Consider the following 15,979-nt stretch of genomic DNA (forward strand, 5'->3'; position numbering starts at 1 on the left):
CCGTGGCACACATGGTAACTGGTCCCTTGTGGTTCCAGGCTAAGTTGTACAGGATCTCGGAGCAGCAGTGGGCCCCAGAGACGTGGCATGCAGGCCCATCGGTGAGTGGAAACGCCCTGATGCCCGTCAACCACTGTCCCAGTTATGGGTAAATAGCCCCAGCTATGGGTAAATAGTGAAGACCCCAACGGCAGCGCAGGCGGAAGATGTTGGTGTGAGAACCACCACAACGGCTGGGAAGGCGGAAGAAGGCAACCCCACAGCCACGTGGGTTACCTCGGGAGGGTACAGTGGCTAGGGGAGCAAACCCCAAAGACAAACCTGCACCTGGGGACAGGCACAGGTGGAGTCCATGTGGTAGCAGTGAAGATGGTGGGAGTGAGGTCTGCGCACCCACACCCTCACCTTAATCCTCACCTATGCGCAAGCTTCTTGCCGCCACCCCCGAAAAACGTCCTGTGGCGATGTGAGAAAACTGAAACTATTCCTCACAACTATATAATAACTACTGCATACACACAAACACTAGCATAACTACTAGCATACTTGCATAAAAATGATGTTTGTTGGTGTGACGGCCCTGGGCCTGTCGTACATGTGTACTGTGGTTTGTCTTGTTAACTTGCAGGTGTAGCGGAGGAGATAATGAGATGACTGTGATCACCTGGCCGGTCCTCCCAGACTATTTAACCCCGCCTGCCCCGAGACCAGGCGGCCGCATTCTCCCGACTGCACACCAACATGTTTTCTCTCTGTTTGAGTTTTCCCTTTGTTAACTACTGACAACATGCACCACACATTCTCCATTACATCCATACACCTTCATTCATCACTGATACTGACAATCACACCTCATCGTTCTCTTGTTTGCATCATTATTTAATAAATGTCACTTTATTATTGTTACGTTGCTGTGCATCTCCCTGTTTTGTTGTGGCCTGTGAGCCGGTCGTAACAAGTTGGGGGCTCGTTTGCTGTGAGTATAAAACCAGGACCTTGTTTGTGGTTTTCTTTAATTAATCCTAGTTAGTTGCTGTTGAGGCAATTTGGTTAAGTTGAGCTAGTCTATTGTTGTTTAAATGTTAAGTTGCACTACAGTCATGTGTAATATAGTTTGATGTATAAATCAGGGGACAAACGCTCATTTGCATCCTGAACCCCCAAAATATAACTTAGCTCAAATTATTTTATATGTTAAATATAATATACTAAATATAGGTTTTTATCTGGAGGTACATGTTGGTCATCCAAAGAAAATAATGAATTAACAACACAGGAGCATTTCTTTCAGGGAGATTTTGCAGGTTTACTACGAGTCTCATGTAGCTTTAGACTTTAAGACTAAACAGGTTTATTTAGTGTCACAGAGCCTTTCAAACACAGCTGCAATTCAAAGTTTTATGAAGAAGAAATGCTTTAGAATATACACTGGTTATTGTCAAATCAGCTACAAACTTGAATTATTTGATATTATCAGTTTACTTTTTTGTTTTAGGAATAATCAATAAATCCTATGATTTTAATATATGTAGTTTTGGTTTAAAGGTGCTGTAGGTAGGACTGGGAAGATCCAGGACTTAGCCAACAAATTTGAACATCAACAACTTCTCAGTCCCTCCCCCTTTTCTGCTAAAGCCCAAAACGGTCTCCTAACCCCACAAGGGAGAATGAATGCGTGTGCATGAGCAGTGATTGACACGCAGTTAGACACCCCCCCTGGCCCTGATTGGTGCACTCGAACCGCTCAGGGTGCCTGTTCAGCAGTCGCAGCCCACTCACTCTGACATCTCTCCATTAGTGCATGTAAAAGGACCAGAGCATGTGTGTGTGTGTGTGTGTGTGTGTGTGTGTGTGTGTGTGTGTGTGTATTTCAGGCCTGTGTGTAGTGTGTAATAACAACAGAGTGTAAATTGTAATTCCCCCATTGGGGATCAATAAAGAGTATAAATTATAATAATAAAAATAAACATCTGAACAGGGAGCAGTGGATTTTTGCAAATCACACTGCAGGCTGTAGGTGGAGCCAGAGGAGCCGGATTTTTTTTCAGTTTCAGCTAAAATGACAGAAAGTTAGCTTTATAAGTCTTACCTACTGCACCTTTAATGATGTGCCTGAGCCACGCCTCTTCCTCCGACACAGAAAGCAGACGAAATGTGGCACAGAAAACATCTTATCTGCTGTAATGTTTTATGTCTTGTGTTTAAAGATGGCTCAATTCCATCAAGTGTCCCAGTAAGCTATTTCAGTGAGTCAGCATGCACAATACCAGGGCCTCTCCTAAGTGGAATGCAGCCATCATTAATGGTTTTGAATACACCTGTGCTTTTCCTACTATGACATGTCAACATGTTTGCCATGAAAAAAATCTACAGTGTGAGTTGGAAACTGGATCTCGCAGAAAGTGACCATGACCCCTGGTGTGGCGGCAATATTAATGCACGGTGCAAATAGTCTCGGAAATGGTGTCTTGATCTAATATGACTAATAACTATGATAGACTTATTTAAAGGTCCTATGACATGGTGCTCTTTGGATGCTTTTATATAGACCTTAGTGGTCCCCTAATACTGTATCTGAAGTCTCTTTTATATAGGCCTTAGTGGTCTCCTAATACTGTATCTGAAGTCTCTTTTATATAGACCTTAGTGGTCCCCTAATACTGTATCTGAAGTCTCTTTATATAGGCCTTAGTGGTCCCTTAATACTGTATCTGAAGTCTCTTTTATATAGACCTTAGTGGTCCCTAATACTGTATCTGAAGTCTCTTTTATATAGACCTTAGTGGTCCCCTAATACTGTATCTGAAGTCTCTTTTATATAGGCCTTAGTGGTCCCCTAATACTGTATCTGAAGTCTCTTTTATATAGACCTTATGGTCCCCTAATACTGTATCTGAAGTCTCTTTTATATAGGCCTTAGTGGTCCCCTAATACTGTATCTGAAGTCTCTTTTATATAGGCCTTAGTGGTCCCCTAATACTGTATCTGAAGTCTCTTTTATATAGACCTTAGTGGTCTCCTAATACTGTATCTGAAGTCTCTTTTATATAGACCTTAGTGGTCCCCTAATTAGTGGGAATGCTGTTCAGCAGCATTCCAACTATTGTTATCCTGTTCTTTATAAACTTCTTCTTATTAGTGGGAATGCTGTTCAGCAGCATTCCAACTATTGTTATTCGGTTTTCTTTATTTAGTGGGAATGCTGTTCAACATTATATATTCTACTTATTATTCCCTCTTCCGTACGTTTTTTGGCTCTCTGTAACTTCTGCATACTTTCAGCTATTAAAACCATTCAACTTTTAAAATGTTCAGCTCTTTCAGCTAATGATGGGACTTCTTCAACTTTTTTTCTACTATTTATACTTTTTAAAATATTACGCTTTTTAACACTTTTTTTAACATTGAAGTCAATGAGAGCATGCTTCAAATCCTTCAAATCTTCTTCCGCTCCCAAAATTCTCAGCCCCTCCATACTTTCACCTACAGACGCCAAACAAACTTTAAAATGTTCACAAAAACTTCAGGTATTAGGCTATATCTTTTCAGTTTGATATATTTTACAGTTTTTGTGAAAAAGCTGTTTAAGTTTAGTGATCATTTCAGGATTTTTCTGTGTTTCTAATGAGTGTGTGTGGCGTCTGCCAGAGTGGATGATGTCATCGCTAGAGTGCAGCACCTTAGAAAAAATATCTTTGTCCCCTCTCTATAAATTGCTCTCACGCCCACAATATCTACTTGTCATACACAATTTATACATCAAAACGTAGGTATTATTGTCTAGTTTCAGTTTTGCGATATGCCTTATACTTTTGGCTCGATGAGCTTCCAAATGACAAGAGTTCCACATCTCCCTCCATTCACGGCCATGTTAAATGTCCTCCACATTTCCCAGCGAAACGCAGAGCGAACCACTTTTTTAAATCGCTGATATGTCCACATTTTTAAGTTTATCAACATAAATTTTACATGAATACGTTCACAAAGGCCTTGTGGTGGTCACGATTACATCATTTCACCGATACCCCTTATCGTTTTAGCAGTCTGAGGCTTTATTTGAGAGCTTGCTCTGTGTCTTTGAATAGCTCCAGTGGGGCACAGGTGACAGTTTCAGCAGGTGACACGGTCGTTAACCTGATTAAAGATCAATGAGATCTCATCACAGACTTCAAAGGGGGTTTTCACTGGTCATACGTTACCATGACAATCCTTTCACAGACAGTTGAATTGAATACTACAGGCAGTAATGTGAACATTAGTCTACATCTTTTGCGTTTCACTTCTGTCTGACTGTCTGTCTCTGTCTCTCTGTCTGTCTCTGTCTCTCTGTCTGTCTCTGTCTGTCTGTCTGTCTCTCTGTCTCTCTGTCTGTCTCTGTCTCTCTCTCTCTCTCTCTGTCTGTTTCTGTTTCTCCCTGTCTCTCTCTGTCTGTTGTCTGTCTGTTTGTTTCTCTCTGTCTGTCTCTGTCTCTCTCTGTCTGTCTATGTCTCTCTGTCTCTGTCTGTCTCTGCCTGTCTCTGTCTCTCTGTCTTTCTCTGTCTCTGGCTCTCTCTGTCTGTCTATGTCTCTCTGTCTGTCTGTCTCTGTCTGTCTCTGTCTTTCTCTGTCTCTGGCTCTCTCTGTCTGTCTATGTCTCTCTGTCTCTGTCTCTCTGTCTGTCTCTGTCTCTCTCTGTCTGTCTCTGTCTGTCTCTGTCTCTGTCTGTCTCTCTGTCTCTGTCTCTCTCTGTCTCCCTGTCTGTCTCTGTCTCTGTCTGTCTCTGTCTCTCTGTCTCTGTCTGTCTCTCTGTCTGTCTGTCTGTCTGCTGTCTGTCTCTGTCTGTCTGTCTGTCTCTCTATGTCTGTCTCTGTCTCTCTCTGTCTGTCTCTGTCTCTCTCTGTCCATCTATGTCTCTGTCTCTGTCTGTCTCTGTCTCTCTGTCTGTCTCTGTCTCTCTGTCTGTCTATGTCTGTCTATCTGTCTCTGTCTCTCTGTCTGTCTCTGTCTCTCTCTCTGTCTCTGTCTCTGTAGCTGTTTCTCCCTGTCTCTGTCTGTCTGTTTCTGTTTCTCCCTGTCTGTCTATGTCTCTCTGTCTCTCTCTGTCTCTGTCTGTCTCTCTCTCTGTCTATGTCTCTCTCTCTGTTTCTCCCTGTCTCTGTCTGTCTGTTTCTCCCTGTCTCTGTGTCTGTCTGTTTGTTTCTCTCTGTCTCTCTCTGTCTGTCTCTATCTCTCTCTGTCTGTATATGTCTCTCTGTCTCTGTCTCTCTCTGTCTGTCTCTGTCTCTCTGTCTGTCTCTCTCTGTCTGTCTCTGTCTCGCCCTGTCTCTGTCTGTCTGTTTCTGTTTCTCCATGCCTCTGTCTCTCTCTGTCTCTCTGTCTGTTTCTCTCTGTCTGTCTGTCTCTGTCTGTTTCTGTTTCTCCCTGTCTCTGTCTCTCTCTGTCTGTCCATGTCTCTCTGTTTGTTTCTCTCTGTCTCCGTCTGTCTGTCTCTGTCTGTTTGTTTCTTGTTTTTCTTCCCTCTTCCGTACGTTTTTTGGCTCTCTGTAACTTCTGCATACGTTGAGCTATTAAAACCATTCAACTTTTAAAATGTTCAGCTCTTTCAGCTAATGACGGAACTTCTTCAACTTTTTTTCTACTATTTATACTTTTTAAAATATTAAGCTTTTTAACACTTTCCTTTAACATTGAAGTCAATGAGATCATGCTTCAAATCCTTCAAATTTTCTTCAGCTCCCAACATTTTCAGCCCCTCCATACTTTCACCACACATTTCTACATAAAGAACCTACGGTTCTCTCACACTGTCTCGCACTCATTAGCAGGTGTGGTGATTAATGATCAAAGACAGGCTTTATAAGTGCTAAAGGAACATTCATGATCTATACAGATGATAGTGTAGTGGATAGGGCACATGCCTTTGGTGTGGGAGATCCTGGTTTGAATCCCACTGGGGTACATCAGTCAATGTGTCCCTGATCAAGATGTCATTTCACTTTTTCAACTATTCTCACTACTTCAACTTATTCTTACGGATTTAAGCTATTCAACCAGTTTAGCTTTAACAATTCAGCTATTCATGTTTTATTTTGGCTCTCCTCTCTTTCTCTCCTCTCTTCTCTCCTTCTCTCTGTCCTCTCTGTCCTTTTGTTCAGCCCCATTCTTTTTACCTAATATATTTCACATCTCATATCAGCTAGATTGATGCTTTTTCATTCTATGCAGTGTCTGATAATAATACAAAGTATTTCTTCTTTCAGCCGTTTTAGGTAATTCATTTCAACTTTCATCTTTGACAGTATTACAGTTCAGCTTCAAGCTTTTCTAACAATGTATTTTAGCTCTTCACTTGGGTAATGCAGTTTAGCTTCCAACTCTAACAATTTTCCTGATTTTTTAGCAGTGTAGTGCATTTGAGCTTTAAGATTTTTCGTACTATTTGTTTCATATTTCTGCATTTGTGAGTGATTATCAGTTAGAAAATATACTCAGACCTCACAACGTTCTACGTCTTTTGTCATTATTCAACTTTTGAAGCCAACAGTTAAGTTTAGCATAAGCTTTTAACTTTTTAATGAAATTCATACGTATTAAAACGATTTCCACTTTTTCAACTATTCTCACTACTTCAACTTCTTCTTATTGATTTAAGCTATTCAACCAGTTTAGCTTTAGCAATTCAGCATTCCCACGCATTTTCCGCAGGAAATGCATTTTCTAGTTAGTTTTGATGCTCACAGTGATTTTACATTCATTTTGCTTAGGTGGTGCTCAAAACAGCTTGGGTGCTGCACCTAAGCCCTATAATGGTGGGGAAAAAACCCTGCACTTGCTGTTACCACGATTAACCATGGTTGTCGCCAAATCAACCAGGATTTAAGGATTATGACTTCAAGATGAAGCCGGTGACATTTCTTTTTAAATCAGAGAGGATGAAAGTGTGAAAGATGGCAGGTCTTACTTCTTCATGACGAGGAAAAGAGTGCGATTGTTGCCCAGACCAGCAGGGTTAAGCCTGGCTGGCAGTACATCTGGATACTCTTCTTGGGCACCTGCTAACAATGGGACATCCGCTGTGAAAGCCCGGTACACTCTGATCACATTAGGGTGTGCTGATACTCGTTTGGGCAGGACTCCAAACTGTCTGCATGTAGAGAGATCACAGCAGTTCATAAGCATCTTTCCTACACCCTGTTCAGGACAAGCAATGAGGATGTCACACATAGGGTTAGGTACCGAATTCAATACTTTTTAGGCACTGAACAAATTGGAAAATGCCTAGTCATTCAATACCAAATTTCAATACCTAAGGAATAAATCTCATCAGCATCAGTGAGCCAATAAGTATGCAGCATGCTTCTATCAAGAGCTAATCATGTTGGTGATTGGCTGTCTAACGCTACACGTTGTAGAGACACACAGGAAAAACTCTACGTTACACACAGAGACAGGGCTCACGTAGTAGGAGCTGAAAAATTTATAAAAATATTTGTGGCTAAATGTGTAATGTTGTTATCTTTGTTTTATAAAAATGGTATTTAAAAAAGCATATTTTAGGAACTGGTATCAAAGTCAAAGTATTGGTATCTGTATCAGTATGGAAAATGTTTGAATGACACCCAGTCCTAGTCATACATACCCATCCAGAGCGATTTCTTCTTTTTCCTGCTTTAAGGCCAGGGGGCCTGCAGGCACCAGCTCCTGTGACATGGATTTCAATATAGCCTCACTTGACGACCCGGCCTGCAAACAAATGGCATTAAAAGATACATGTCAGTACTGATTTGTGCCTGTCATCTGTTAGGACCAGAACCTACAATTGTGAGCAAAAAATGTGGAATATTGTAGAATACCAACCCCAAAGTTCCACATCATCTTGACAGCCATAGGGAAGGTTCTTAGCGAGCAGCATGTCAAAGATCGAGCCGTCTCCCCTTCCTCTTCCTCTTCTCTCAGCTGCACCATGGAGCACTTGCTGGTACTCTCCTTCGGAGGGGCAAACCGAGCTGCAGCCTCGTACACAGCAGCGTTGGAGCCTTTACCAATCTGATTCCCAATAATATAATCCTCCAGTTTATATCCAGAGGTGAATGGCTTGAGTGGGCTCTGGAATCTTTTCTTCCTAAACACCGCCTGTAAATTTGGAAAAATATATTATAAGATGCAGAAAGATAGTTATGTGCACACCCCATCTGAAGGCCAGTTGAAGGATATGGATATCCATGGATTAAAGCGAATACGAATGAAAGCATCAAGATACAAGATGCATTTATGGTCGCTGTTCTAGTACAATGAAATGTCGTTTGGAGCAAGCCTGAAGATGCCTATTTAAGGATAAAAAATATTACTAAGTATAACAAGGAGTATAAGATAGAAACATATAAAATAAGATAAATGTAACAAAATAAATACCATATATACACAGAATAAAAGAATAAAAGTGACCTGTACTGGAAGCAAGTGAAGCCAGTAGTGCAGCATGATTAGAGAGTTATTGTCAGAATAATTATTAATAAGCATTATTGCACTTTAAAAGAGGTAGGATAACTTATAAACAGTCACAGTGGTTAAGATATAAACATCCTACGCAGTAGGAATAGCAGTAGCACTAAGAGGGAAATGGACAAGATTAGTGCAAAGCAGGTGGACAACCTTTATCCATTTTTAGATCTCAATAAAATCCATGATACTACACAATAACAAAAGTACTCAAATCCTTTACTAAACTAAAACTAGTTTACAAGAAAGTGTTTTGGATTCAAATTTGGTTTTATGTAAAAGTACAGAGGTCTTACTAGCAAAATATTAAGTATGCAGGATGTTTTGTTATATATTTTTGTATGCATTATAATGTTGGATCATTATTAGTGGTGTTGATATGTTAGCAGCATTTTAATTGGTACAACACTAAAATAGTTAATTTTATCTCCTTTGCTGGGTAGTTTAATCTACAACAACAATGCACACTATTTTATAAGTTGGTCATATGCTTTGTACGTAAAATGTCAATCAGCGAGTTGTTAGTAACTGGTTGTCAGTTAAATGTAGTGGAGTAGAAGTAGCATTAAAAGTAAATAACCAAGTAAAGTACAAGCACCCCAAAACTATTTGATACAGTACTTAAGAACAACTTTATGTGGCGACACCATACCTGGATCTCCTCACATGTCGCCGCACTATTTCTGTCATCTTCAAGCTGTTGTTCGATAAGCCCCACACCGAGGCCAAAAGCCAAAAACACGGCCCTGTTTCGCGGGGACCCGCCGCTAAACCCTCTCCTGAAGCCGGCGGACTGAAGCTGGGCTGCCAGGCCCTTCAAAGAGGTGCGGTAATAGCGGTACCGAGATGGCAGGAAAGCCTGAGGCTGAACAGTGCGGACCGACGGGCCTACACGGAAACGGTCAGCTCGGAGCTTTGCTGCGACTCGGCCACCCGATTTCAGGAGACCCAGCTGAAAGACCGAGCGGCCTAACTCGAGCCCCCGGCTAATAGCGTGTTTCACAGACATAATTTACCCTGAAAGGTAACTTAAACTGTTTATTGAGTCCGCTTGTGTCAGGCAGTCCTCCGCTATCTCAGGCAAGGACAGTGTTGTAAACAAAACAACTGAGCATGCGCGATAATGACAGGCGACCTAAATATATTCATAACAACTGATTCCATTTGTTTGCAAGCCTTGTTTATATAAAGACTGATTCCATGTTTGTTTTTTTCTTCTGCCTTTCCTTCAACATACACTGCATAGGTCAAGTATGTGGACAACTACATTTTCAACTCATATATTTGATGGTTGAACATGTTACAGATTAAGTCACAAGATATGTGATTCAAAGGAAGTGTTTTTTATTTATTTCTGCTAATAGATTTTTGTACCATACAGACACAAATGTAATGCCTATATTCTGTATACTCTTATGTTTACTATACAGCATCCATTCAAAAACGGTAATATACTACAGGCTATTGATATAGGCTAAATGTAGTTGTGATGCAAGTCTGCATTTTGGTTTAGTACAAAGAGCAGAGCCATTGTTTTGAACAAGATGCCAGTTTCTCTTTTACTTTGTTCCAAAAAATCAGGTACGCATGTACACTATGCTATGGACAGCTTTATGAAATTCAAGTAGCAGAAATAATGATTTTCCTTTCTAACCATGAGGTGAACTCTGCTCTAAGAACACTAAGCAACGTCTTTTGGCCTTTAATGGCTCATGAAAAAGGTTTTTGATCCAGTTGTCCTCTTTGTGGCTTTTCTAGACAGATGTTGCTAATTTAACTCATGAGCATATCATTAATTGGCTTTTATGATTCTTGTGATGGCAAGGCAAGAGATTCCTAGAATCATATACAGGTCTTAGCATAAAAGAACTGTCCACACCAGTCAGTGTATACACCCAGTACTTTGGTATTATGTCTTTAAGAAATATCATTGAATAGGGCTGGGTGATAATTCAATATTATCATTGATTTTAACCATATTGCACAGCTCTACTGATTGTTCCTTTAACAACTTTGCTACTACTACTACTACTAATAATAATAATAAAAAATAATGATAACAATAATACAAATAATAATGAAATGACAATATAATGGGTTTATTTCTGTATCTTATTTCTCTATCAGAACAATAAAATAATGGAAATCAATTAATTGTAAGCATATTAACACATTTCCTGGAAACCTTATATCTAGAGATGATAACCCAGGCTCTATATAGCATACCCCAACATTTAGAATTGCAATTAAACTAAGTATGTGAAGGTGATAGTTAGTGCTATAAAAAAAAACCACAAAGAAAGGTATTAGTAATGAAATAGGCCATTGCTATTTGTTTTCAAAATGAATAAATCTTGAAGCCCAGGCTGCTCATCAAGGATTGTGGTGACTGTTCATGGTGTCTTATTGTTGCTCCGTAATCCATTTGATCCAAGGGATGTAGTTCCTCACTTTGGTGTAGACTCCAGGGAAGTAAGGGTTTGCGCAGCTGATACCCCAGGAGACAATGCCCTCGAAGAGGCCGTTGCAGATAAGGGGACCACCGGAGTCACCCTGTGGATCACCAAGACAAATTACAGATGATGGACAAACTAAAATAGCTACTGAAGTAGGAAACACGCATGCAGAGCAACAATGAAGAGAGGGGTAATAATGTTACTAGTGATAACATGCATTACACAGCAGTGGTGGAAGAAGTACTCAGATATTTTACTTAAGTAAACCACTACAGTGTAGAAACACTCTGTTACAAAATGTAAGTCAAAGTACAAATGTATTAACAATACAAAATATAAATAAATAAATATATATACACAAAGTACTCATTATGCAAAATGGCCTGTTTCAGAATAATCTATATTATATTATTGAATTATAGTTATTGATGCATTAAGGGGAGGACCTGCAGGCAAAAGCATCATTTTTCAAATTTGAGTTTTTGGTTCCATAACATGTCTTCTTGCAGACTGTTGAGAGAAAACATCCAAAATACACATTTAGATGTTCATTTTACTACACTACACTACAACACACTGTAAATTTCTCCTAAATTCACCAAAAGTTAGCTTTAGCGAATGCCTCATTTGCAAATTTAAACGTACAATTTGTATTTTTTTGTATTACAAAAAACTTGTAATACAAAAAAATATTTGTCCTAATGTAAGTAATCAACTAGGGTTGGATTCAAGGTGTCATAGTGACATCTGTTAGTTAAAATATTTTCCCTTTTCACCTGCAGTGTCTCAAGCAGTGTCTCCCTTTAATGTGTTCATCACTTTAATGTTGCAGCTGGTAAATGTGGGGCTCAAGTACTATTTATACTGCCGGGTAGCTTAATGTATAACAATACATCATGGCATATATATATATATATATCATATTTGTTGATTATATTTTGTACAATAATGTGTCTGCAAAGTAATTGAGTCAAATTAATGAAGTGAAGTAGCACAACATTTGCCTCTGAATTGTAGTGGAGTAGAAGTATAAAGCAGCATAACATGTAGTTACTTAAGTAAAGTACAAGTACCTCAGTACATTAAATGTACTTAGTTACTTTCCACCACTGCTACACAGGACATCATTATGCTACATTATACTGTACTAACTAAAACATGCAACGCAGAATCATACACTGTGCAGCATGCTGAGCAATAAAAAGGGAAATAGAGCATGCAGCACATGCATCAGAACTGTACCTGGCAGGAATCTTTGCCACCTAGTTGAGATCCAGCACACAGCATGTTTGAAGTGATCCTCCCCCAGTAGTAAAAAGAGCAGTAGGGAACTAGTCTCACATCCACAGAACGTAGCACAGGAGATAGGTAGTAACTGTAAATCTGTGTCACACCCCAGCCGCTCACTGTGCACACGTCATTATAAAGTGAAGGAGCGCTATCATCAGGCAGAACAGCTGGCTGGACGTTAGCGTTTAGCTGGGCCGGCCTACTCAGCTGTAACACAAACCAAAGTTTGTCCATCCAGAACCAGAATGAAATGTGTATGCATGTCTCAAAAGCTCTATGTACCATATCTACTATTTCTCCTGCTTACCTTGATCATCATGATGTCATTGTCGAATGAGTTGTAGTTAAAGTTGTGGACAAATATCTTTGAGACATTAAAGACCTGTTCAAATCCTTCTTCCTTGTCCAGGCTGTGTTCACTTAACACCACCAGCATTCGACTGCTCCTGATGAACAGACATAAAGTGCTTCAGAAATTACCCTTTAACTGTAAAATATCATTTTCGCATCTTTACTGTCACAATTCCTTCTTCATTATATATTAACCTATTTAATTATAACATCTCAAAACATCAGTGTCAATTCATTAATCAATCAATCGGACTTTATTTGTATAGCAGTTTTTATACAAGCAAATGAAACAAAGTGCTTCATACAATACACCCCCCCATCCACACACACACACACACACACACACACACACACACACACACACACACACACACAGATAAACACACATAACACAATATACCCCCACCCCCAGAGGCAAGAAACTTAAAACCAAAAGATCATTTAATATTATATTAACAGTAGTTAATAAGTTGCCTACATGAACTGCAGATTGTCACTATCCATAAAATACAAATAAATAAATGAGTAGAATAAAAACGTATGAAATCAATTACAAAACCAACCGAAACAAACAGACCACATATAAATAAATAGGTAGATAGATTAAAACACATCGTTTAATTAAAATAAATAAATAAAATGGATACATAACTGTTTAATGAAAGGCCTGACCAAAAAGGTAGCTTTTGAGTTTGCCTTTAAAAAATATCAACAGTTCTTACGGTCTCCAGCAGTGGGCAGCAGACACCACCCACTCAGGGTGCACTAAGGTTCCTCCACAGTAGTGTTGCTTAGTATCACTGAACTGCAAGGATGCCTGGTATTTGATAGAGTACGGCAGGACCTCCTGACCCCCTATGATCCTCTGTGGAGACGCCCCTGTAGACAGTAAAAAGAATGAGTGCTTTTTGTTTACAAATGTATTTCATATTTAATACTGTCTGTGGTCTTCATAATCTTAAAGAGTTGTTGGAGGCAGTCTTAAGGCCACGTCAGCAAAGATTTACTATATCCGTTACTCCTGATACATACATACACATACATTTCTTGTTTTCACCCTCATGTCAGCTAGTGTTCTGTGAAAGTCTCATTCAATGTGGTTCTACATCTTGAGTAGGATTTTACAGTATATATGTTATTATGTACACAGGAATTAAAATTTTGTGATTGAGGAACTTACCTGATAAAGAAAAGGCCAAAAACAACAGCACATTAGCAGTGCCTGGCAGCAGAGCCATATTTTGACTTATCATCTGTAATGCAGAAACATGACTTTTAGAAGCTTCTATACGTACTAAATAATGTGCCAATTCATTTAAATACCCTGACAATCCAGATGAAATCCAATTATGTTTGTGTGAAACTGAAGAAAAATTATGGTTAGGCTGTAGACATCCACAAATTTGCTGCATAATTTCTTCTTTGAAATGTTCATAGATTACATAGTTACTGAAGTGACACTAATTAATGACAAAAAGTTCACAACCTTCTTCTGAAATCAATGGCTAAACCTTGTTACTGATTGGTAACAGTCTACTCTACTGAATCACCATCATTTTGAACTTAATACTTACTAAATTGATATATATATATATATATATATATATATATATATATATATATATATATATATATATATATATAATACAATTTTAAGATACACAACACAGAAAAACCTAGTAATAGAGGGATATGTGTTGATATGAATCATTAATTTTGAATGAAAAGGTTTAGAATGACCTTCTACTTACCTGTACAAACACAGCAACCTTCAGAGCATCTCCAACTGTGGGACCAATGCTCTCCAGTTGCCTTTTATAGAGTAACTGAACCTTTGTTCAAATCTTTTTGTTTAAATTATCTTTTGGTCTTGTTTTGTGCTGTGAGCATCTCACGCTGCAACAATGCAACTGACCTAGTACATGACAAAGCTAAAGTGTTCTCATGTTTTATGTCTGCTTCTAAGCTCTTGTTTTCTGCGTGCACTTTGGGATAAGAAGGTATTTGAGATGGGAACGCCTCTACACAGTCATCGTCATCACAGGGTTATGGACAGAATAAATCTTTACCACCTTTTTTGTGCCAGGAAATTCGTTGTCATTGATTTTCTTGCGTGTCTGTAGTGGATATAATTTTTTTTTTTTTTTAAAGTCACAGTGACATTAATTTGCATTGGTAAACTAAAGAACCTGAACAATACACAGCAATACACCTGGGATTTGGGGGTTGAATTTATATTCATATACAAAGTGTGTCTCATTTACAAATCAATACACAACATCCCAGTTTAATAAAAAAAAGTGTATTTCATTACAGACGTTAATACACCTTGTGAATGGCCATGATAATGATATTCTCTACATATAACATCACATTGCAACTGATCAAAACCAGGTAAAAGACGTAATGCAATCTATATGAATTAAATACTTTCACAAATTCAAATACTATTACAGCTTTAATACTCAGATTACTCTTTGGTTGTACATTTGGTTCTCTCCATTACATAACAATTCACAGGGGATGGTACTGTGCCACACCCTGGTTTTGTTTAACATTAGTGTAGATTCAGCTAGAGATACTGTATGACTATGGCTTCAAAATGTAACATGGACTGGATTATTCAGTGATTTACAAATAGGCCTAATATAACTAATAGGCCTACCAACCAATACTACTAATGCTGCACAGGTTGCCAGTCAATCACATGGCTGACACACAGAGATAGATATCCATTCAGGCTCACATTCACAGCTACGGGCAAGTTTAGAGTCACCTATTATATAAATATAAAAAAAAAAAAAAAATTAGCCGGGAATCGGCCGCGAGGCGGCCCGCTGGGGACGCGCCACAATAACGGGATGGCGGAGGTTGGATTTAGGAAAAACCTTACGGGAAAGGGCGCCTTAAACGCCGGAAGACGGTCATGGGGGACGGGGGACGCGCCACAACTAAGTTTCCCGGGAAACAAAGCGCCACACACGGGACGCGATCCCCGCTCGCCCTGGTGAAAGTCCTGCGTTGTTTGACCCATCCACCACCCCGATCAACCTCCCTAAGCGGATTTTCGGCTTTTTATATTACTCCCTACCATTTTCGTGCTGTGGCCACGAAATATGCTTCCCATTGAAATACATTACTTCACATTTTCGTGCTGGCCACCACGTAAAAACGGACAAAAACGTCTCCGTGAACACGTATCAATAGATTAAAATAACGTCACATTTATAGGAACTGCCGTGAGACCGGGCTGATATATATATATTCTCATTCTGATTATAAGTTTAGAGTCACCTATTGTGTGTGTGTGTGTATATATATATATATATATATATATATATATATATATATATATATTCTTATTCTTTATTTTATAAAGGACAACACACATTAATTAACATTTC

General features: G+C 39.1%; 2 protein-coding genes across 3 annotated transcripts in view; both read right to left on the minus strand.

The window, feature by feature from the left end:
* Positions 1-9,599, minus strand: part of pink1 (PTEN induced kinase 1) — a 20,573-nt gene extending 10,974 nt beyond the window's left edge. The window contains exons 1-4 of the mRNA XM_031290600.2: positions 9,131-9,599; positions 7,837-8,112; positions 7,619-7,722; positions 6,941-7,123 (exon numbers count right to left, since the gene is read on the minus strand). Coding sequence (XP_031146460.1) covers positions 6,941-7,123; positions 7,619-7,722; positions 7,837-8,112; positions 9,131-9,487 — 920 coding nt within the window. The 5' untranslated portion in view covers positions 9,488-9,599. The remainder of the gene's footprint in view (positions 1-6,940; positions 7,124-7,618; positions 7,723-7,836; positions 8,113-9,130) is intronic.
* A 962-nt stretch (positions 9,600-10,561) lies between these two features.
* LOC116043723 (trypsin) overlaps positions 10,562-15,979 on the minus strand; it is a 68,145-nt gene continuing 62,727 nt past the window's right edge. The window contains exons 1-6 of one of the 2 annotated variants that reach the window (XM_036008553.1): positions 14,327-14,372; positions 13,756-13,828; positions 13,298-13,454; positions 12,532-12,670; positions 12,177-12,431; positions 10,562-11,031 (exon numbers count right to left, since the gene is read on the minus strand). In XM_036008553.1, coding sequence (XP_035864446.1) covers positions 10,882-11,031; positions 12,177-12,431; positions 12,532-12,670; positions 13,298-13,454; positions 13,756-13,828 — 774 coding nt within the window. In that variant the 5' untranslated portion in view covers positions 14,327-14,372 and the 3' untranslated portion in view covers positions 10,562-10,881. Of the gene's footprint in view, positions 11,032-12,176; positions 12,432-12,531; positions 12,671-13,297; positions 13,455-13,755; positions 13,829-14,326; positions 14,373-15,979 lie in introns of those variants that run through there. The other variant, XM_031290604.2, reaches the window with a different exon arrangement.

The sequence above is a fragment of the Sander lucioperca genome, chromosome 12, assembly GCF_008315115.2.
Source record: "Sander lucioperca isolate FBNREF2018 chromosome 12, SLUC_FBN_1.2, whole genome shotgun sequence".
Lineage (NCBI taxonomy): Eukaryota > Metazoa > Chordata > Actinopteri > Perciformes > Percidae > Sander > Sander lucioperca.